Genomic DNA, 23285 nt, shown 5'->3' on the forward strand with positions numbered 1-23285 from the left:
TATTTGGTGTCTCAGCATGTGAAGCAGACATTGAGGCCAAGGACAACTGTAAGACCCTTATTGTCGCGCTGGGTCAAGTATACTTTGAAGACAATGCTCGTTGCCAACTTTTAGAACATGGAGCAGAGACTCACGCCTTATTTTACAAATGATGTAACAATGATGGTAACAAGTGATTCCTGAAAACAAAATGGTGCTTACTTCCACAGTCTTTGAAAACTGCCCATTCTTTCTTTCATCGAGTATGTATGTCTTCATTGTCGCTTGGAATTACACAACCCTGGCACGGAGGTGAGAGTTGTGCCATGTTCTTAACAATGTTTTTGTTTGCCTCATCTAAAAAAAAAATCCTGTGTGTTATTCAAAAATAACATATTTTACTATCTAAACCTTCACTCCATCCCTCCCAAAACACATCCTCAGGAAGGCAAGGAAGTCAGTAACCCGTGCTCAAACAATTTTTTCATGAAGTCTCTTTTCTCAAGTGTGCCAGCCATCAACTCATCACTGCACTCCTTTAAAACGTGCGATTTTTTTCTGTTTATGAGGTATTTGCATTGTGCTTAATGTGCTGCTATTAAAGTGTCCGTAGCAGTGGTTGTCTGAACAAAGAAATTGCTAAGGTCTACTTTCCAAGTGCCTAGAAAGCAACAGTAACTCCTTGCTTGTCCAGAGGATAATGTTGCACACGTTACCGTTAGCAGTGACATCAAAGACGAGAATGCCCTATGTCCAAATCAACTAATCACATTCTAATCAATGATGACAACTTTTAATATTTGCTGCAAAACGATTTGGTACGCCAATGTGCTCGCCTCATCTCTGTGGCCTATGACATGCCATCAGTAGCTACAAATGTACCAATCCCTGTCCCTCTTTTCAGTCCCAATCATCGACGTACGCATCCCAAGCTCAACAGGGTGGCATTACAGCATTGTCCCATTGAGTCATCGATTAAAATGCTGTCCTTGTTATTCTATCCAGACTGTGTAGTGCTTTCTTTCTCACTGTGTGACGTCTACGGTTTTTGTAGTGCCACTTTCGGATGTCAAATCCCAAACTTTACACGTTTTGCTCAGAAAAGAGGGGTGTCCTGTCAGCCACAGCCAAGAGAGTGCACGAAAGTAACTCATAGTTGTATAATAGCCGATTACATTATGCAAAAATTGTGTACGTTAAAGTTACTCTAAGCTAAAAAGGGCAGGTGGAACAAATACTAGTACTTGTGTCCCTGTGAGAATAAAGTAACCTCTACTCTCCATTAGAAAGGAACTCCACTAGAACTTTATTTCTGCAGGCTCTCTGTATCACAGGAGATGGCTATTTTAACTACTGAATAGATACTGTACGCCCATCAGCCAGTCGGGTATTCTGAAGTGCTTTCCACAGAACTTCCTGAAAGCCTACTAGCAATGAATGCTGAATCACTCGCCGGTCCCGAGACCTGTACACTCGACAATCTGCAGATGCATGTCCTCTAAATTAGCTGTCGTAGGTGATAGGAGGCTCTATCTGCGCTCTCTTTTTTCCCAGTCAAGTGGTGACCGCAGTGGCTTTGTGCCCAGCAGGTCTACTAGGATCAACCACTAACAACACTTTCCTGCAGCTAACCACAGCGACTGCCTCGAGTAATCTGCTATGTGCCGTGTCTGTAGCACCGATCTAGGGATGGTCAGTTGCACCTTGAGAAACAATGAATGGATGTTTTTTGGGCCCAAGTTCCATCACAAAGCAGTACCAGTAGACGGCCGCATCTCCTGAACACTGCAATAGGAGGCCAGGACTAGGAAGTAGGGCTTGTACGAAATCTTCAGCCAAGATATTTACAAGCCTCCCTCCCCGCCTCCTCTGTTTCCAGAGCGTTGTTACTGCGGTACACTGTAGCAGGCCGATTTCGATGCCAGCCCTTCAAAGGCGCAAAACACTACACTCAACCGAGCACCAAACAACAGCTTTGCAGAGCATTCGTCCCGCTATTCTCAGTACGTCAGAACCAACCACACTTGTTTTAAAGCATTATTTTCCCAGTTCACTATAGCCATCCATACTAGACTATGTGAGACCTTATCGAACAGCAGAGGCAGTTTCGTGCAAAAAAAGAAAAAGATACAGGCATCCAAGGTCCAAGGGCCATCCACAGCCTGAGCAACAAGGGCTCAGAGGAGCAACAGACCATGTTTGACTGATCGAAAAGGGAAACCATTACTCAAGCATCAGTGTCATGGACGCAGATGTATGCTGTTGATTCTCATTAGCAATATGGGCATGATATCCAAGTAGTTTAGCCAATGAACAAACACTCAGACCATGACTGCCCTCCCCCAGCTAAGATATAATAGTTTACTTTACCATCTTCTATGCACCTGCCTCCAACCACTGTCCTTGTAACTAAGTCATTACATGTATCTGCTCTAAGCTGCATATCATCCTGCAGTGGGAGGGGAGTAGTACTTAGATAGTTAGTCTAGATAGTTTGCAAAATTCTGTGATCACTTGCAGGCTATCTGCTCCAAGGAGGTTATAATTGAATTACTGGAGTGGAGGAGGCGCCTGTGAGCTGAAGACGCTCACCGCCATCTTGCCATAGGCAGAAAATGAGCCGGTTTCGCTTGGCGCCATCAGTTCGCCTGATTTCATGATCACAGATACTGATCTGCGAGAGTGGTGGCGTCGTGCATTGTATATGACTACGCATATGGATCGAAGAAAAGTTGAGGGGTTATATTCCATCTGTAAGTATGCTAAAACGAATAAGAATGCGTGCTGAGTGCTGCTATTGTAGCTTTGACTGCTGTTGTTGCCCAGTGCTCGGACAGCGCTCTGTGTGGTTTCAGTGACAGGTTTTCAAACAATGAAGAAGTGTGAAACTTGTGGAAGCAAAACATTCGAAAAGAACACCGGGGCCAAAATAGATAGACAATTTGCATCCTGTGCTTCCCTAGCACTGTAAAATTTGCTAAATATCCGCAAGCATTGTAGTCCTTAGCAATTTATGCCGAAAGTGGTACAACCCAACTGAGGTACACAAAATAACTCCTTTTAGCATTACTGTGCAAAGGCTCATCTTAAGAGCAAAATGAACCACAGACAGGAGTGGTTTGAGTATTTTGCGTTAAAATCCAGCGGACATGCGTGAGCCGCCATTCGCTTTCGCTTATGCTCAAGTGAAGATGAAAAATGTTATCTGCAGCTGAGGTGCAACTATACTCGGCATAAGCCACACAACAATATAACACTAGAGTTGCTAAAGCTTGACTCGGAGATTCATTATTGACACAAGTGAAGGTGACACTCACTAACAGAGCTGAAATTTGTGAACAGCGGGAATAAACTGCATTTTCCCAAAACCGGCAAAGAAGGCTTATTGGCTTAGGCTAAAATCAATGAGCAAAATAGAACAAGAAATAAATACGGCGCTGAGTGTGCATTTGTCTCTTTTCCATCCTTGCCTTCTTTGTGCTATAAGTATAATACTATCAATTTATTTTTTCAAGACTTTCTCGTTGAACTTGAAGGTCGCCCTATATTATGTAGTTTAAAGAAATGCAAGCTGTAAAGCTGTAAATATACGACAGTGGCTTATTTAGAAATCAAGCAACTGCCCCTCTTGGCAAAACATTGCATTGAGAAACCACGACCCCACCCCCTCCCCCATATATTTACATAAAGAGTGTTAACATCATTCGTTGAACCAAATGGGCCACCCCTCCATCCCTCTCCTCCAAGAGTCACTCACAAATCGGCTCCTGGTTCAGAAATATGAGAGCGGAAAGAGCTTATACGAGTGCACTAAAAACTCCTTCTTGCCTATGGCAAGATGGCCGCTGCATGCTTGATCACACTTCACCTCCGCGCGCATGCCGGTATAGGCGGCCTCCACTCCAGCAGTTCTATTGTAACCTCCTTGATCTGCCCTACCATGCCAGCTACTTGCGATGATGTAAGTGCAAGTTCTGGGTCTGTATTCTGAGTTGGCGTCATTATCGAAAGTGCCGCTATCTCCCTGACCTTGAGTCATCCGATTGGTGAGAACGCCAGAACCCTAAGTGGTAGCCACTAACGGTTCCGACGTTTCCACCAATCGGACGACTCGAGATCAGGAAGATAGCGGCACTTTTGATAATGACACAAACTCAAAATTTGGATCCTTAAAAGTATCAAATGATAAGATACTGTAAGTGCGCAATTATAAATGCCTTCTTCAATTTGCAGATGTGGAAATGTCACTTCTCACACAAAACATGCAACGCTGTCTTGAAGCGATGAAAAGTAGCATGAGGAGACAGGCAAAAATGCAAGCGAGACGTATTTGCTCTATGTGTCCACTGGTTTGGCTTGGTTTGGCTTGGTTTGGCTTATGGGGTTTAACGTCCCAAAAGCAACTCCGGCTGTGAGAGGTGGAGGACTCCCGAAATTTCGACCACCCGGGGTTTTTAATAACCTATTGCCATTCCCTTCTTCCACTTCTCACCATGCAAGTAATTAATCAATTAATTAATAATTTTAAGTGCTATGCCAACATACACAGCTGTGGATGAAGCAAACAACTACAATACACTCACGCTAATATAACCTTCGAGGGAACGCAGAAAAAGCATTGAAATTAGTCAAAAGTTGTAATTATCGAATACGCTTGAAGAAACTGTCAAAAACCGTTGACATCAAGGTAGTTTTGTTCGATGAACTTTAGTACGAAAATTGTATGCATCTTGAAGCCCAAATGAGGGTGACTGTTTTTTCTGATTTCTTCAGGTGCTTTGCTTTGTGCAAACTGTCTAGAGCGTTGAACTAGAGCTCCCAAACTGTAAAGACCTCCGGTGCACTTCTCACAGTGCGAAGCAATAGCTGCAGTTCATGTTCACAAAACAGCCCCATCGCGTTTTGAGGGTGCTTCACTGCACCACACTGCACAGTTCACAAAGCAAAGCGCATAGTGCGATAAAACTGCGTGTGTGCAATGTGCAATGTTCAGTGATTTCATTGTACTTGAAGGAGTAGGTGGGTGCACATGAGGGATATATGAATAGGCATTAGAACAACATTAGGCCATTCCAAAATAAAAAAAGCTATTAAAAAGAAACACAGCATCGGAAACGCCACGACTGGCCAATGCATGCACCTGGTCGCAGCCATGGAATGGCAGGAAGTTAGAGCAAAACCAAAACTATGTGACTGAGCTGTGTTTCAGTAATATCAACTTCTAGAGATGTGCGAATATTGAAATTTTTGAATACAAATAATAATAATAATTGGTTTATAGGAAGGGAAAGGCACAGTATCTGTCACAAGCGCTGTAAGGGAAGAGAGGGCGGTGGGAATGAAAGTGCCAAGAGGAAAAGAGTAGCTGCAGTAGAGGGCTATGAGTAATTTCGACCACCTGGGGATCTTTAATGTGCGCTGACATCGCACAGCACACAGACAACACTTCGTTTCGCCTCCATCGAAACAATTCCCTTTGAATATTGAATGTCTCATTAGTAAAGAAAGAAGCATTAAGCCATAGCAACCACAGTTTGTCCTGTTTATTTCAGAATTCACAGAGTATATTTGCAAATAAAATTAAACTCGAATTGCACAGAAGTGTATGCCTTACTGAAAAATCCACTATACATTTTACAGAGGATTCTGTACACCACATTTTTTTTTTTTGTACAGGAAGGACCTGCATGAAAACTGGTGCAGCTGTCACATCGCTGCTGAATACAGTTAAATTTCATTCTTTCCTCTTTCACGGGAGCAGAAAAAAAATGTCCGAACGAACCAAATGCTCGAATTACCTAATGGGCCCGAAAAAACTGCCAAAAACCATGTCACAGTACTTTTATGTCATGAACACTTGTGTGACAGATCTCTGCATCTGAGATCGAAACAAAATAAGAACGTTTTTGACCCCCGTTTTGCTAAGCTCTTCGCTTTGTGCAAACTGTTGGGAATGCCCTCCTTGCAAAAAGGAAGGTTCCTCTCAAATGTGAATATGAACCAAATAACAAACACATTATATTTGTATTTGAAATTTCGAATATTCACAAACCCCTAGTAACTTCTGATCATCGTTGTGCTTGCCGTAGCACGCCTGTGCGAGTACCAGTTTCTATGCAACTATTGTTTGGGCAGGTCTGTTTCACTTATTGCTGGCGGTGTGGGTCGTGCCTTGGCACGATCCCCTGCCCAAATTAAATGGAGCAAGCCCATCCACAGTTCATATTAACAAGCATCTGGTGCCATAGACATACAAGGGCGTGGGCCGGGACCACGCCCTAGTTTGAGTTATCTGAACTTTCGACCTAATGGTGGCTGAAATAAGATTTTACTGAAGTTTACGAGAGCTACATTACATGCAGTAGTGGAAAACTGGCAGCTCTGCTATAAATGTGTCACAGGCGGCCTGCACACTAGTCTGCAGCGTTTTCCACAAGACCAAATCAGTCTGGGCCACGTGAAAGAAACAACTCACGTGGGCAGCTCTGAGATGAGTGGGCCTTTCCTGTCCTGGATGCAGTGCTCGGGCATGGTGCCCACGTATGGACGGTTCTTCAGCACCACATAGTTCTCTGGGAAAAGGAGAGGGACAGGGGTTAACCGGGAAAAGCAAGGATGGAGTAGAAGAGAGGTTAGAGGAGGTGTGATACATTAACACTTTCAAGCCTTTCCCCACATAGCGAAAAGTCTCTCGCCATGCTCTTCGTGGCTTATTTGCCACCTGGTGGCCAGAATGAGATGTACAAACCTCCAGAGGCGCAGTGTGCAGCGAGAGTGGCACAAGAGTAAAAAATATGAATTTTTACAGTTAATCCGCTGCATGACAGAACTGAGAAAAGAGTCCGCAGTTTCTCATCCTATTCATGCAGTTTTCACATGACGACTCCAAAGGACAACGCAGAAATGATATCAAGGTGAGAAATAAATGCAAATGAGACCGCCTAGCCAGTATTCACAGTATCAATCCAAAGTCGTAAAAACAGGGGAGCACTCAATGACTACGTTCCTAATGCAACAGCAAAGTTGCCCCCCCACCCCCCTCCCCCCGCTGACCAGTCACTCATAGATGCCACTATGTGAGTCGGGAGGTGGGGGGGGGAGCAGGTGCACCTGCTCTTTCCCACACGTCGTCATCTCTTCCAGCCTGCGCAGTCGTAAGTAATGACTGCCACAGGAATGGACCTGCGTCCTCCCCTCACCCTGCTGACATTGTCAAGTTTCTGTCTACACACAAATGAGACAGCAACTCCGAGATGACACTAGTTTCATCTGCGACATCACAACTGGTGCCTAATAACAGGTTTATGTCTACTGTCTTGAGATGAAACAGCAGTTTTTCCAGGAGAAGCCAGCCAATTAATTCATAGCGGTTAGAAAATGTGAATTAAGTTTGTAGTGGCACCAAGAACACAATAACTGTTCTTCCAACATTCACAGGATTGTCCAGAAAGAATTCCTATGTCCCGGACAAGGCATAGCAACCAGCTACTTTACCATTCGATTTTCAGGTGTTAACAGGATGGCATTCAGTAGAATGCCGAGAATGCCGAGACAAGTGGAAGAATAATAACTGGCTTCTACAACGCTCCTGCTCACATCCCATAACAGTCCTCTATTCCCAGTTCCTCACCTTCAAGAACATTGCAGTGTTTGCATGTGCAGCCACTCTATACATCTGCCCTTCTCTTGCATGAAATTGTCTTGTTGCCAGAAATAAAACTGAGCCTGAAAAGGCATCACTTCAACACAACTGAACAGTCAAAATCTCAGAAAGTCATCAATGCCACTTGAAGACTTCGACGGACACACAGAATCATGAGAGAAACACTGGGATTGGTGTATGAATGGTCAAAGTGGCTACTTCAAAGGAGAGAGTGCAAACTAAGAGCTACAATGAAAATTCAAAGAAAATATTTTTGTGCGATCAAAATCCTCCTATTTTTGTGTAGCATCTCACATATTACTGACATGCACTAGGTTCTGCTCGCTAGAAAAATCTGAAAAATTAGTTGGAACCCCATTTTTTATGAAAATAACACAAACGACTTGAAAACTACAGTAATTCAAGCAAGGCACCTACACTCAGGAAAATAGGTGCTCATAGCTAAATGAACACTTATTCTTTTTCAATCAATGAAGCTATTTATGCAAAACAAACTCAGCCACACTGTCATAAAGGAAAACATTCCACAGCAGAGGAGTGAAGCTACAGGAACACGCAGTACTTCTTGGACAGGCCACAAAAACTTGAGAACATCCATCTCTGCTTTGTATTTGAAAAACAAGCCTCTTTGCTAGGCAAAAAATCATTCCACCCGTTTATATAAAATAAAAACAAAAAAAAAGAAAGCCTGAAAAGTCATGTGCAGGATAGTAGGTGCTTTGTCACGCAAACGTTATACACTAAAATCTCGTTACGAAAGACATGGTTACAAGAGACATTTAAAAATGGTGTGGTTGGTTTTCCTATGTCTGCCATGTTAACAACATCGCATACAAGAGACATGGTTACAACAGGCACACTGTTACTAGGGGCAGCTTTTTTCAGGTCCCTGGAGTAAAATGTTCACTATTTAGAAGAGAGACAACCCAGGTACGCTCATGCAATGCAGCTGACTCAAACAAACTCGTATGTGCGGCAGTTTAGACTCCCTTATTTAAATTCTGCTCGTATCAGTGTCCTGTTTTGTTGCAACATGTTGGGAACCAAGAAGGAGTGCCTCCTCTTTACCGGGAAGTCAAAATGTCCCCGCTGTTTCAGCAACAGTGGCTGAAACAACGGGGACATTTTGACTTCCCAGTAAAGAGGAGGCACTCGTTCTTGGTTCCCAACATATTGCAACAAAACAGGACTTTGATACGAAACAGAATTTAGATAAGGGAATCTAAAGTGCCGCACATATGAGTTGGGAAGAATTTTTGGTTACAAGAGACCCTGGTTACAAGAGACATCTTTTTGGGGTCACCTGAGTGTCTCTTGTAATGGTGTTTTACTGTATATACAACAGCATCCTGCTAGAACTGCGTTTACATTAAGTGCTCGGAAATTGGAGCGACAATGGAGCCTGATCCATGCAAGACTGACAAGCCAGGCTCGTCACACGCTGCTAGTCATCTATGGCTTGTGGTGACAGCAACACCCAATGTGCTCCTATTTACGCAATATGTTTCTGTTCAGCTGACAGATGACAGCAAAGGCTCAAAAGCACCTGCATGACACACTAAATGGGATAACACACATTGGAGTGTTGCTGTGTTATGCTCTTCTGGGCAATTTAGTTATGCTCTTCTGGGCAATTTAGGTGTGCATCATTAATGGACCTCTTTATTTACTTATTCAATAAACAGTTCTGCCTGGGCCTGTTTAGGCTTAATACTAGATATTAGGCGCCTGAATTTGGCCATTTTATTATATCTCATATATAAGAGCTCTGCTTCAACTCCTGCGTGCATGTACAAGACGGGCCTGGCAACGTCTCTACTGTGTTGCACATGTGCTTCGTGCGGCGATATAGAACATTACATTATGTGATGTCCAGGTTACAGTGTGGAAAGGAGCGTATTGTTCAATTTCTTCAGGAAAACAGGAGTGCCCATAGTTAAGGAGGTTTCATGCCTTTTCGTTTTCCCACAGGACTCTGACGTGGACCTGAAATGTTGACAACTCTCCTAATAACCAATTATGTGCGATTGTGTGTGTGTGTGTGCCTAACCTGTCGACACTAATTAGCATTTAAGTGGTGCTACTGTGGGGCAATTGCCGGCACAACCTGCAAGGCTGACCACATCTGTAGCTACCAACATTAACCTCAACCTTGGCAAGAATGCATTTCATCTAGTCGGCGAGCTGTCAGCAGCACGTTGACAGCTCACTGACTCAGTGAAGTCAAGCCCGGCAAGTAACAACTACTGCGACGACATTGTGCAGTGGCAACATTATTGCCATTGTTACTGAAAAAAGTAAAGCTGCTTCATAATCATTCAGAGGTGAGTGGTCAGTGATTCTTGTTAATAACACATCTCGGCACGAGGAGTGAAACTGTCAAGTTTACAAGAGAGACGCAGAGCCCATTTGCACAATGCCTGCCGAAGTGGCATCGTTCTGCTGCTCCCTTAAAGCTCGTAAAGAGGCAAGGTGGACAGTGAAGATGACACGGAGAAATCTTAAAGCAACTGTGTAGAGGTGGGTTTCACGCTCTAAATTCTTGCACATTAACTGCGATCATTGCCCCCTAGGCATCGGGTCGATGCTGAAATGCTTCATGCGCTCATGAGAATGACCACTCACTTTTCTATCTTTTCACAGCTAGGTTAACTGAGCTTCTCTGAACTACTTTTTCGGGTGTAAATAGGAGCTTACACTACATTCGGTCACATACATCAGGCACTGAAGTACAGACTGCCGAGCTGTAACGGACCATGGCAACAGCATGAGAAATACTGCACAACCCCAGTGATGATGCAACATCAAAATATGCGGTGCTAGCATTTGCTATTAACAAGCAAAATTTAATAACAGAGAAAATCGCTACTTTATGCTTTTAAAATGCACAAACTCAATCAAGTGCCTCTTCCAGCAGCAGTAAGAGTTGCCATGTGATGATCCCACTTTATCCTCTAGGTTGGTGCTAGTGCCCGATATAGCTTGCTCTGCCAAAACAATGTCGCTGTCAATGTTACCGCTGCTGTACTCCAGCTTTGAGAAAAATGTGTTGGGAAAAAATACGCATGTGATTTGGTATCAAAATTGTGATGTAACCTTTCTTTGTTCATCATTCAGTGTGGTGAAATGCCACTTTGCTTCCATTTTAGCATCATTCTGGTAGTCAGGCGGACTCTAGTTTTATATGGGGGATTCGAACTGACGACATACAGTCGAACCTGAATAATTCGAATTTTGGTTATACTGAACTTATGGAATATCCCCTTCAAAATCCATGCACTGATGGCTGGTCTAGGCCAGCGCCACGCGCTTTTCCCAAAGACGCGCATCTGCGGTGATCGTTTGCCACGCGCCAGAATGCGATGTTTGCAAGCCACATGTGCGTGAAGGAAAGAGAGGAAACTAGTTTGGCAACAGCCGGTATGGAGCAGATGTAGCCAATGCAGCCATGGTGTTGGGAGAGAGGAAACACTGCAATAGAGCAAAGCGCAAGGTGTGCCCATTCTTCTGCCGGGCTTTCTCTGTCCCCTTCCTCTCTCTTTCTCAGTCTTTATTCGCAGCAGCATGCACTACACATGCGCTGACAAGCCAGCTCGGCCCGTGGCAGACAGAACATCGGACTCTTTGTTCAGTGTGTGTTGTGAACCTTCTGTGCGCAGCAGGTGACGTGCGATGTGCATCGTGTATCGTCGTGCTGAACTTACGGGTTGCGTAAGCTATGGCGGTTGCGGACGTTAAGCGACAGATCTTTTTTTTTGGGGGGGAGGGTGAGAGTCGTTCATCTTTGCATCTATGAATCAACGAAAGCGCGCCGTCAGCTGCGATCATAAAACCAGCTTTTAGGATTGTTCGCTTCTAACAGCATTTACAGCTATCGTGCTTTCCAATGACTTTTGGCAGTGGTCTACATCTGCCCCAAGCACGGCCTGATAAATCGAACCAGGCTTGTGCAATCAAACCATCATGGGCATTCTGCTAAGTTCGCTCCCTGCCACCGTAAAAGCTATCAAAGATAAACACGCCGTGATGTAATGCTGCACAGCATTTTGGCGCGCTGCCAATAAATGAGCTGTGGATGAGACGACCGAAACAAAGGGACACGGCACCGACTAAAAGTTTTCTTTTCTTCAAATTCTCAGCGGCAAAAGTGGTGGGTGGGTTCATTATGCGAGTGGGTTGATTGCGCAACAAATACGGCATCATTTTTCATGATCGCAAGTGGTGTCTCAAGCCGATTTCTGAATATCGAAATATTTTGCGATCCCCTTTGAGTTTGATATATCCGGGTTCGACTGTATTTATCTCCAATTGCACGCTGTTTCATTGTAAGTGGAGGCATTCGCCGTAAAAGTGAGACAGATACTGCGCCTTCTTTTCCCCAAAATCCAAACCAACTAAAGACATTTAACACTTTGCCAAACTCGGCATCAGTCTGTGAACGCCAAATATTTGTGAAGTTGTTACACACAGTCATGCCTAATCGGGAAGCTTAAGCGCAACCTAGCTTTTAACTTTTAAAGGGCATACCTCGGTCAGGGTTGACACCGTACTTGTCCTCGATGCCATCAAGTGCGACCGTGATGAGGAACGTCTTGAACAGCTCGTTGGAGCTGATCTTGTGGAAGAATGTTTCATTGATGATGATATCATAAGCCATGCATTGACTTCCACCTGGAAAAACAAAAGAAACAAAAAAAAGTGTATCAGTCTCATTGCTGACAGCCACGTGAACATGAGTGTACACAGAGGTCCTGTGGAAAAAAAAAAAAAGAAAAGACGTGCAATGCTACACCTGGCTTCAGTTGGTGGCCAATGAAAAGGTGTGATAATATTACCCTGAACACAGCAAAGCAAGGAAAGGATAATGACAGTGTTAAAATTAAGTGATCTATAAAACACTTACTTATTTCAATTCGAAACAAATACTTTGCGACATAAATAATAAAGTCAACGACCGAAAATTCGGACATCCGGTTTTTCAGGCCAGCTTGATTATTCGGACTTCTCCCCAGCACCGCGACATGTTCCATACAACAGATGTATATCAGCCCCTGAGTTTTCAGATGCATTGTGACTGATTGCTCGATTTTTCAAAATTCATTCGCATTCACCGCGACAACACTGCCAATAGCCTTAAAGCTCCATATAGCATGTACTGTGGAATGTCATTAATACAGGCTTCAAGGCGGTTCAAAATGTGATTATATAAAGCAAATTTCAAGCCAGAAATATGAAGCCATTTATGCAGTGTAGTATTTTGTGCCAGGCGAGCACGGAGTTTAATGCAAAGTGTCACAGTAGTTGTAAATCCTAAAACAATAAAACATAACTTAAGTACCGTGGTTACCCAATTCCACCACACACCTGATTTAAAACACACACAAAAAAATTTCAAACTCCGATTTAACGCGCACCCAACTACGGGGACCGAAAAAAAAAAAAAAACTGCAAGCCCCGCTTCTAATGTGAATGTGATTTCCACGAACAAAAAAAAATCTGTAACGATTTCTACATTTGCAGTTGGGACTCTCGGACATCTTTCAGATTGCTTTGAATTGGCTTCTTGAGAGGCCTCAATTACGCGCAAGCTCAAGGACTTTCACACCTTGAGCACCTCAGTGGTGACTAGCATGTGGTCCACACGCAGCTGCCTCGTGTAGTCGGCCAGCTCATCTTCAAGGTCGGGAAACCTCCCCGCTCGCGGACCGTGGCGACCTTTGTTTGACGTTTTGCACTCAAAGACTGAAGTTTTCAGTCTTCGCTAGTCGCGAACAAAAGTCACTGGCACACCAAAATGGCGAGCTGTAAGCCTATTGCCGCTCTTTTCTGCGCGCAGAATACCTTTACACTTGAAGCTATTCTCGTGGCGGACACGACGTGTCTTCACGGCCACTGCCTCCATTTTCAAAAACGATATCGTACGGAGAGGCTGCCGGACAACACCACCATCGTGCTACGGACGACGAACTAACGCCGTAAACGTAGCAAAAGTGAGGCGAGGCGGTTGGTCCCGTGAATTCTGTTGTGCCACGCTCGCAGATAGGAATAACAAGTCACAAGTTCCAATATCACAAGTCACCGGTTGCAAACAGCTCCTGCGATGCAGAAAACTACAAGCAAACGTGCTCCCATGGTTGCCAGCAACACGTGACCTCCCACATCGTAGGGCAGCTATGGGGCAGTTTCGGTTTGTACCTGAATCTAATGCGCATGCGATTTTAAGACTTATTTTCCCCCGAAAAAAGGTGCGCGTTGGAATTCGGCAAATACGGTACACTCATTTAGGCAGCATTGGCACGGCATTCTCACCTGAATTATCGCCACCAGCCTGACTACACATACTGCGGGGCAAAGGCCTCTACCATTACTGTCAAATTTATAAAGCCTTGTGCCATCTGTAAATACCTTCTAGGTAGAAACTTTCTTAAACTCATCTGCCCACCTAACTTTCTGCCGCCAGTGCTATACTTTCCTTCCCTTGAAATGCAATTGGCTACTCTTAGAGACCATCGGTTTCCTTTCTATGCACTACATGCCCTGCCCATGCCCCTTTTTCTTTCTGACTTCCACTAGAGTGTCACTAACTCAAGTTATTTCTCTGACCCACTCTGCACGCTTCCTGTCTCTCAACGTAGCACCTATCATCTCATGCTGTGTTATCCTCTATCTGAGTTGAACCCACTCAGCTTCCATTAAGCCTCATGCATTTCAGAGCCCAATTAGAGGGCAGTGGCTTAGAGTGACCATCATGGTTAGCCCAACCTTTTATCATCATGCGCAAGGCTGAGGGGGTGCCTGTGAAAAATTGTGCTATGCAGCTGAAGGAAGCAGGAAAAACATCACTTTGGCTCATATTCTCAGTCTTATGCTTGCTCATATTGCGCATACTAAACAGTTCCATTTGTAATTGGCCCCTCACTGCAATGAAATTTATTTATTATTTTCATGTAACGTAAGTGGCGTCACTGGGGTCACTTGTACCCGGTGCGGAGGCGTGGCGTGGCACCCCCCCCTTTCCTCCCTGGTTCCCTCCCTGGTTGTGCACATTGAGAAGAGGATGGGGAAGGAACATGGAGAAAGAAAAGGCAGCGCGGCTCGAGGTAGCACCCCTACCGCTTCGGTGGTGGACGACGGCTGTTGCGATGCGCATCTTTCTCTCCCTCTTCTTTATCTTCATTATTTTCTCTTTTGTCCTCACAAGACAGTGGAGGTGGCTCAGCTACAGAGCCCAGTAGCAGGCCCGTGCATTTTCTTTTCATTCTTCCTACAGTCGCAACCAACCTATCGACTAACTAGCGACGATGCGGCGCTCATTCCAAAAGCCAGACCAGACGCATCGCGGACTGAATACGGGCGGCCGGCATTGTTTTCCCACGTCTCGTGGCTGGTTATCACATACTTGCCAGCACCGCGCATACTTGTCGTCCGCAGGGGCTCGCTATCATTTTTTACAAAGCTTGTAATACACCCTCACGTTTGTGCTCAGTCGCAGCTTGAAAAAGGAACTGTCTGCTCCTGCTCAGGGCATCATAAGGGGCCCCTAAACGATCGTAAGATAAACTCTTGCAAACATGGACCTTACTGCCAGGTGCCACTGCAACAATCCTTTGATTAGCATTGCGGCTGTTCCAGGCGCGTTCCAAAAATGAAGGTGCCTCTGAAATGCTGCAACCGGAAGTCTTCGTCATGCTGGGTGTTCGGTTGCATTGGATAGTACCAAGAGGGCAGTGGTTGTCAGCGAGGTCACATAATGGGAGTTCACATGCAGAGAAGCACTCTTCCAGCTCACTCTGTAACCGAACCCGTTCTTCAATACTCTCAATGTCACGCGTTGCAGTTAGATCACAAACAGAACCTTTCACGTCCACATGCACAGGTGAAAGCCTTTTAACATTCTCTACATTTGACTAAATTTTCTCCTCTCCTTAAATTTCTTCCAAAAGATGCAAGTTGACTTCCGCATCCAGACTGTAAAGTTACTAACGCGCATTGATGCCGTACCAACGAAAAATGTTAAGTGCGAAACAGCCTTTTCGGACTGGCAGACAATGGGCATCTCCAAGCATTTTTTTTTCTAACGCTTTCAGTTGGCTTTCTCATTTTAACAATGCCTCTGCCTTTTTCAGTGAAAAAAGGTAAGAACCGCATGAGCACCGATCGGGTACATTTACTCTCAATTCCTCTTTTAAAGCACCTGGCATTACTAAAGTTGCCCTCCTTCTTATTATTTTTTTTCTAGTCAGCGCGTAGTGATCAGACTCGCCATTCCACAGAACAACAGGCATTGCGTGCCTGCCAGCGTTTTGAAAGTGCGATGGGGATGTATGACTGGTCCGAGGAGGGAGAAAGGCACAGGAGATAAATGAACAAAACAAAAGACAAAAGACTGCCGGCTAGATACTGCCAGCGGTCTGCGCTTGGGAAAGGAGAGTGAATTGCATGCCATACACAAAAAGAGGCAATGCGGTGGTGCAGCCACCAACGGGTGTCGTCTAGCTCCAACGCAGGGGTTCCAGATCGGTATCGGGTTAATGCTGGTGTTCTCAGGGTACACACACATACACAGGCCCGGTCCAACGTTAGAACGATGCATAGTCTTTGGCATTAACTAAGGCATGTGTTTTCAAGCACTCCTCACAACAGAATGATTAGTTATACGAGGAGATCACACTTATCAGTCAGTGGCACAGATGCGCGCCTCTTCGCGTCTTTACACATTCATTCATTTCTCTCCCCGCCCCTTCCTACCTCTCCCTGCCCGGCTGCACCCCCCTCAGCGCTGCATCTGGTGCGGACCACAACCCCCGCACCCCTCTCGCGACGCCACTGTGTGACATATTTTGCACACACTTAGCATAGTCACACTTTTTTTTTTCTTAGGAGGCGGGGGAGTTCTATTAAGACAAACTTCTGATCAGATGAAATTTTCCACTCCCTTACAAACAGCCTACATTACCACCATAAAATTGCTCATTTCTGCGAGTAATTTGCACACTACTACAAGTTCACAGTTCAAAGTCAGTACCCTGGACCACTTCTGATCAGATGAAATTTTCCACTCCCTTACAAGTTTGCTTCAGAGAGCCTACATTACCACCCTAAAATTGCTCATTTCTGCGAGTAATTTGCACATTACTACAAGTTCACAGTTCAAAGTCAGTACCCTGGACCACCTGTCAGCCCCTGAAGTACCATGCAACAGTTGAATGCAGTGCAGTACAAAGGCCCAATTGCCACTCACTCTTATCCACCTCCTCGTGTGGAAGCCCTAGGCTGAGGGGGACGCGGTATGAGGTTGGGTCCTCCGACTCCAGTATGTGGATCAGTTCGCCATCGTCAATGTCCCGCGGCTCAGGAAGCTGCACAAGAGAGGCCCCGAGAGTTGTATCGACAGAACGGTCCCCCAAAGTTTGCCCAATTACTGACCACAGAAGTACTTGCTCTAGGGCCAGTCAGTTGACACTGTTCACTGGAATGGAGCAAGGACACGCTCACAGGAAAGAAGATGGATAGAACGACCGCCTTTTCTTCTACTTAAGTAGCTTCTTTTTCTTTAAGTACATCTACAACACATTTCTTTTACCCTGGGCTCCTTTCTGTGTTCACAAGTATTAACCAAAGCGGCAAAGGATACACACAAAGACTTGCAAGAACAGGCAATGATATTAAAGGTGACTTTAGGTTCAGAAAAAAGAACACGGAAAATTTGTGGTCTGTTTTCTAAAGCTACTTTTTATATTTGAATGTTCTGTTGCTGTGCTTGAATATTAATCAAGTTTGCACTCTTCCGAGATATTTGAACAGGACATACTGCGTAATAAAAAGACTCACAATTTACCTGCATAAGCTAGACGCGTCCTAGATGCACTAGCACGTTTCACTCTCATTTAGATTTGTTTATTTTGTTTGTCTTTGGCTTTTATCTAAGTCATTAAAATTTGTGTACACTACAAGTGTTCAGCTTGCTGAGAACGATTACAAAATCTCTTAATTTGTTCCCCAGTTATCCCATGCATATCCATTAGCATTCAGTTGTAAGCTACCAAATTATGGGCAAGACTACCCAACACCGGTATAGGAATGCTTTAACCAAGCTGTACCAGCGTTCCTGACTGGGTATCCAAAGGTCCCAGGTTAGAACTACAACCTGTCAGAGGATATGCTCGCGATGTTCTGCTCCCAATGTTGACAACTGCTAAGACACCGACACCGGGGTGTCCACTAAATGGCAGCCTTAGCATTGTTGCGCTAATAATACCGCATTAAACAAAAATTATTGCAGTTATAGCAAGCTTTTCACCGTGACATCGACCTAGAGGTGGTGCCACCGTCGCTCCGATAGTGGGGATCAGCAGCCGGCGGCGCTCGCAGAAACGCACGCGCCATATGTCTGCTTCCGAGTTTGCGGCCCGTTTGTTGGCAATGCAAATGTGCCTTATGCAATGCATTAGCGATTTACTGCTTAAAGTGTTCCAATAATGCAGAAAGCAAAAAAAAATCCGTGGATTTCACCAATGCAGCAAAAAAAATTAAAAGATGCACGGATTTTAGGAAAACAAGGCAGGAAACCCCCCCGTCTTTTCGATTTACTTGCAACCGCTTTGCAGGCTTTTTGTGTTGAACAGCATTCACAGACCTGATACTTGGGCCTGAACATATCTTACCACCTTTTCAACAGCGTGCGCGTGTCTTATACAAGTAAGACAGGCAAATTTAGTCTCAAGCCCATGGAGACCAAGGTTCGTGCTCTGACCTGCAGTACTTAAGATGAATCGAGGCAGCCTGATTTATTATATCATACTTGAATAGATAATTAAGCACATGAAGCGCAGCATTGACAGTGTACTGCCCAGCGGGTTGCCGCAGACTGAGTGGACGTCAACTTTGCCTTGATAACCAGGCAGAAGTATTCCCCAGAAATGAGATTGCGCCGACACTGTACAGGAAACCTCGCTGCACAGGAAAGCTGACTGGTAATGCATAGAGTGGTGAGGGGATTGAGTTTGCCGAGCTCACAAGGCGAATGCTTCTAGCGACAGATAATCTGGTGTTGCACTGTAAAATGACTCTAAATGATTTCCTGAAAAAGAGGGAATCATAAGAAATAAATGGCAAATAAGTAGTGATTTTTTTTTCAATGAGAATGAATTTCATTATGTGACAAAACTTGTACACACTTGACAAAATTTAGGACTATCAGTGATTAATTTTCAGCAACGTTAAAGTGCAAGCTATGAATCAGTGGCTGCGAAGACATCGTAAAAACTGCGCTTGGTCGTTTTCATGTTCTGGCAAGGAATTTTGAAGGCTGAAGATTTCTAATTATTGTTAAGCAGTGACTTGGGGGTGGTTTTGTCGTTTACTTCCAAAACAGGTGCCAGATATAAAATTATCCTGAAAGAAATGGAGTTCATGTTATCATGAGACTATAAATATGTATTTATTGCCGAACTAAACAGCGACGATTAAGCTCGTATGAAGCTATTTTACTCCCGTTGTCAGAAACAACCAGTTTTCTCGAAATTTAGACAGCACAGATGAAAAGGGGTTCTAATGATTCGAATGGCGGGCTACCAGTGTATACATTGATCTATGTGTATAATGTAATATTTGGTGCAACAGGTGCTGCAAAGACTTGTTTCTCAAACGTTCAAGTATTTCTCTAAAGAGGAATTTACTCATTACCGCTGTTACGGATGTGCAGAATCCTTCAACAGAAAAAGAAAAGAATAAATTAAATACATGTATGGGCTTAACGTGCCATGCGACACCAGCTATATGGCAGATGATGTAGGGGCAGGCCTCGGGGTCGTTGACGACGTGGGATTGTTTAACGTGGAGTCAAGTTCCAGAGCCGAGAAGCGCCTTTCGAAATGGCCGGGATCAAACCCCTCCTTTCTCAAAATCAGCAGTCGAGTGCCCTACCACTGAGACACTGCGACAGAGGTTTAAGACCAAAAAAAAAAAAATGTACTCAGACAACTATATCGTGGATACAGAAGGCACAGAGTGGCTTGTTCAAACTTGATTTTGCTATGCACCAGTCTGCGGTTGCATGTTTCAGAAATTGCGGTATTCCAAACAGAAATGGGAATATACAATTTTTGGGCGTTTGCAATAAGTAATATTGACGGCAGCAATCTGTTTTGCTTTGACACAGCACCTAACAACAGCAGCACTTCGTTTAAGGCACCATTTGTCAAAGAATCTCAAGCACCGAAAACCGTGACTGATGATATGTCCTTTCCAGCGTGACATGCTCGATATGAACAAGTATTTTTTTTTTTAATACAGCGTGAGAGGATAGCCTGTTCATATTTCCTTTGCAAGATACAGAAAGGTAAGTAAAACTGCACAGGAACCGCGAAACAAACAAAAAGCCCTCTTGTAGACACCGCACACATGCACGTAAATTGCTGCGGGCTGGCACGCGATGCGAACACGCATCCACACTGGGAGGGTTCGCAGCTATGCTGCTACTAGGCTGCGACTCTGCTCAATCTCGAGGCCAATAGCTGGCTACATCACAAACCGACGCCAACATGCACTACTGGGCCCTGCACATGGTTTGTATGTTTGTACCTAGCCCTGTCAGGCAGCTGGCACTCACAGAGCGAACATAGTTTTGGAAATCAATCCACATTGAACAAAATGAAAGAGCACTTTGAAATTTAAGAGCTTTTTGCGACACTTTTTGCGTATGTTCCGTTTTTGTCTTGTACATGAATATTTCCAAAGCTCGAGCGTAGCATCCATGAATCTCACTTCAGGGGTAGAGCAGGATCAAGGTCAACCCCAACCAAACTGGCCGAGCAGTAATGCCGGATTTGAATTGGGTTCGATCCCATGCTTGTGTGAGTGTGGCATTAAATTCAACTCGATTTTTGTGAACCTCTTGGCATTTGTCTAAAGGCAAGAGATGTATTCACTGCCAATAAATTCAGAACTGAAAGTGGAACTTTTCCCCGCCACTTCATTCAAACTTGTGATGCTGACAATATTGTCGAGACTATAGTGCGCACCATGATTCCTGGCTGGAAGTCAATGCCAATGGTTTAGCAACTAAGTTTAACAAAATTCGGCCAGCAGTCATCTTCCCCATTTATCACAGGAGTAAGTAGCTTCCTTGTGATAACCCCTCACGAGTAAAATCTACTCCATTGAGGATCCCACTGGCGATGTGACCGCCACTGGTAATATGACCCTTTCTTTAAGTGCTTTACCCAGTGCCTATGAGGAAACAAATAAATAAACAAATACACTCTATGTGGTGATGCTCGCTGCCAGGCAAACATTATTTTCAGGCTCAAAGGCGACAGCATCAAGGCTGACCAAAAAAAATATTGTGGGATTTTAAGCATGGCTTGAACCTAGTGATAGAGCCAAAGCTGTGTGTTGCAGTGATAGCTGCTTTACACATACTTTTCAATACATGTTTTTTTTTTTTATAATTTCTCTTTAAATTAGATTTTGGGGAAAGGAAATAACCTTATACTTCTGAGTGGAAGCCATGGAATTGTGGACGCCTACACCTAACAAGGTGAAGATTGTGTTTTCATTATTTTTTCTTGTATACTGTACATTGGTTTGAAAGAAAGGAAAGGTATAGTATATGTAGGGTTATTCGCTTTCGAGTTTTATATTTTTAAAATTGGGGGGATAAAAATTGGCCGTTATTTTGCGATTGATAATAGGGAAGAAATTGGGTTTATCGTGGAAACACTCCAAAATTCGGGTTTTACCGGGTTAATTTACAAACTAATAATTAAGTCAATTTCTTGGTTTCAAGAAAGTATTCCATAATTCGGAGTTTCTGTCGTAATTATTACTCTCAGTGATGTGCAATGGTCAGTTTTTGGACAAGAAAGATTTTATTCACGTGAGTATAATCATCGACGTTTTGCACGCCCTTATTAACATACAAAATCATCAGCATATGCAATATTTCAGTTTCCATCAGACCTATCTGGTCTCTGGAGGTACCTTAGCTGAGAGAACGTTTGCTCAACGTCACAGCTACCATTAGCTAGACACAACAATGTCAACAAGCATTTGCTAGCCTGGGTTAGTGCACAGTTGCGTTGTTCCAATAGTCTAACACTTCAACACTTTCATTTGTGGGGCTTGCTTCCAGCAAGTACTGGTTAAACTCCTCGTGAAGTGAGCCTTCGTCCGTCACAGAAATAAAGGGAGGTCGGTAGTCATCAAATGACTGACCCAGCAGCCGCATTTGGAATTGATCAAGTAAGGCAGCCAATTTCCCCATTGTCAACTGGTTTTCTCCTTTGTGTGAGACGTTGGGTTTCAGAGTGCAGCTCCATTCTGCGGAGATTTTCGCCCAAAACTTTCATGCTTTCATACAAGCTTTCAACAAGTTCCGTGGGCACAGTTGTTCCAAAAACTGAGAAAAATCAGGTAAAATCGGATTTTACCTGAAGACAAACAACCCTATCTCTCTGCTAGGCTTGAGAAAAGGAAGCTGGGAGAGGAAGCAGAAAGAAAGAGGTACCGTAGTGGAAGGTTACGGAGTAATTTGACCTCTATGCCTTTAACGGCCGTGGACATCGCATAAAATAGGGCTGCCTCCCCATTATAAATAAATTGGTTCACGAGAAGGGAAAGGCGTAATGTCTGTCATACTTGTTTCTGTGGACACCTGAACCATGCTAGAGGAATGTAGGAATGAAAGTGGAAAGAGAAAGAGGAGCAGGGAGTAATTTCGACCACCTGGGGATCTTTAAGGTCCGCTGACATCACACTCACACAACATAGGGATGCCTCTATCCAAACACAGCTGCTGGGTCTGCTGGGAACCGTACCTGGCACAGTAGTCAGGCGTCTTACTACTGCACCACCGTGGTGGTTTAAGTTAGGTTTTCAGGAAAGGAAAGCTTGGTATAGATTTGGGTGAACACTAGGAAATCGAGGACATCCACACTTAATTAGTCAAGGTCACTTGGAGGCCAACCTGCTCTACATAGGGTAGCAGTGAAGCTTTCACTTAAATTGTAAATTGGTTTATAAGAAAGGAAAGGCGCAGTATCTGTAAAAGTCACTTCAAGGTAAAGCTGAGGCTTGCCTTACAGCTGCTTTACCTAGCATAGTCAAGCTTTCACTTCAATACCTCAGGTGTGTGGCAGACATTGACGAAGACCTTGGCACCCGTGGAAGTGTCCTTGAGCTTGATGCAGAACCCTGGCTTGGGCTTGATTGGCTTTGTCTTGATGTCTGGCTTGGATTCATCGGACAGAGATTGGACAAAATTTTTGAACTCCTCATCTGCCTGCAATCAAGAAACAGCAGAAGTACAATGAGAACAAAAGAAAACTCCTTGTCTAGGCTTAAAATTATGTTGGACCATAAACACATCTCCGTCACGAGTATCTGGACAAAGCTCAAACCTCGTGACAAAATTTTACATGAAAGCCGAGGTGCTCTTACTTTTCGTTAAAAAGAGCATGGATGCCACATTTAAGGTGCATATTTTTTTTTTCTTTTTGTAATGATGCACGAAATATTCATCATCATCATCAGCCTGACTATACCCACTGCAGGGCGAAGGCCTCTCCCATATTTCTCCACTTAACCTGGTTCTGTGCTAGCTGCATCCACTTGACCCCTGCGAACTTCTTAATCTCATCCG

The 23285-nt window shown here is 44.2% G+C and overlaps 1 protein-coding gene across 1 annotated transcript in view; it reads right to left on the reverse strand.

Moving 5' to 3' along the window:
- LOC146174209 (PIH1 domain-containing protein 1-like) overlaps positions 1-23285 on the reverse strand; it is an 84325-nt gene that overhangs the window by 56505 nt on the left and 4535 nt on the right. The window contains exons 2-5 of the mRNA XM_084584567.1: positions 22767-22925; positions 16884-17001; positions 12170-12313; positions 6455-6551 (exon numbers count right to left, since the gene is read on the reverse strand). Coding sequence (XP_084440693.1) covers positions 6455-6551; positions 12170-12313; positions 16884-17001; positions 22767-22925 — 518 coding nt within the window. The remainder of the gene's footprint in view (positions 1-6454; positions 6552-12169; positions 12314-16883; positions 17002-22766; positions 22926-23285) is intronic.

This window comes from Amblyomma maculatum, chromosome 11 (genome assembly GCF_055883805.1).
Source record: "Amblyomma maculatum isolate TAMU_Amacu chromosome 11, ASM5588380v1, whole genome shotgun sequence".
In the NCBI taxonomy this organism is placed as follows: domain Eukaryota; kingdom Metazoa; phylum Arthropoda; class Arachnida; order Ixodida; family Ixodidae; genus Amblyomma; species Amblyomma maculatum.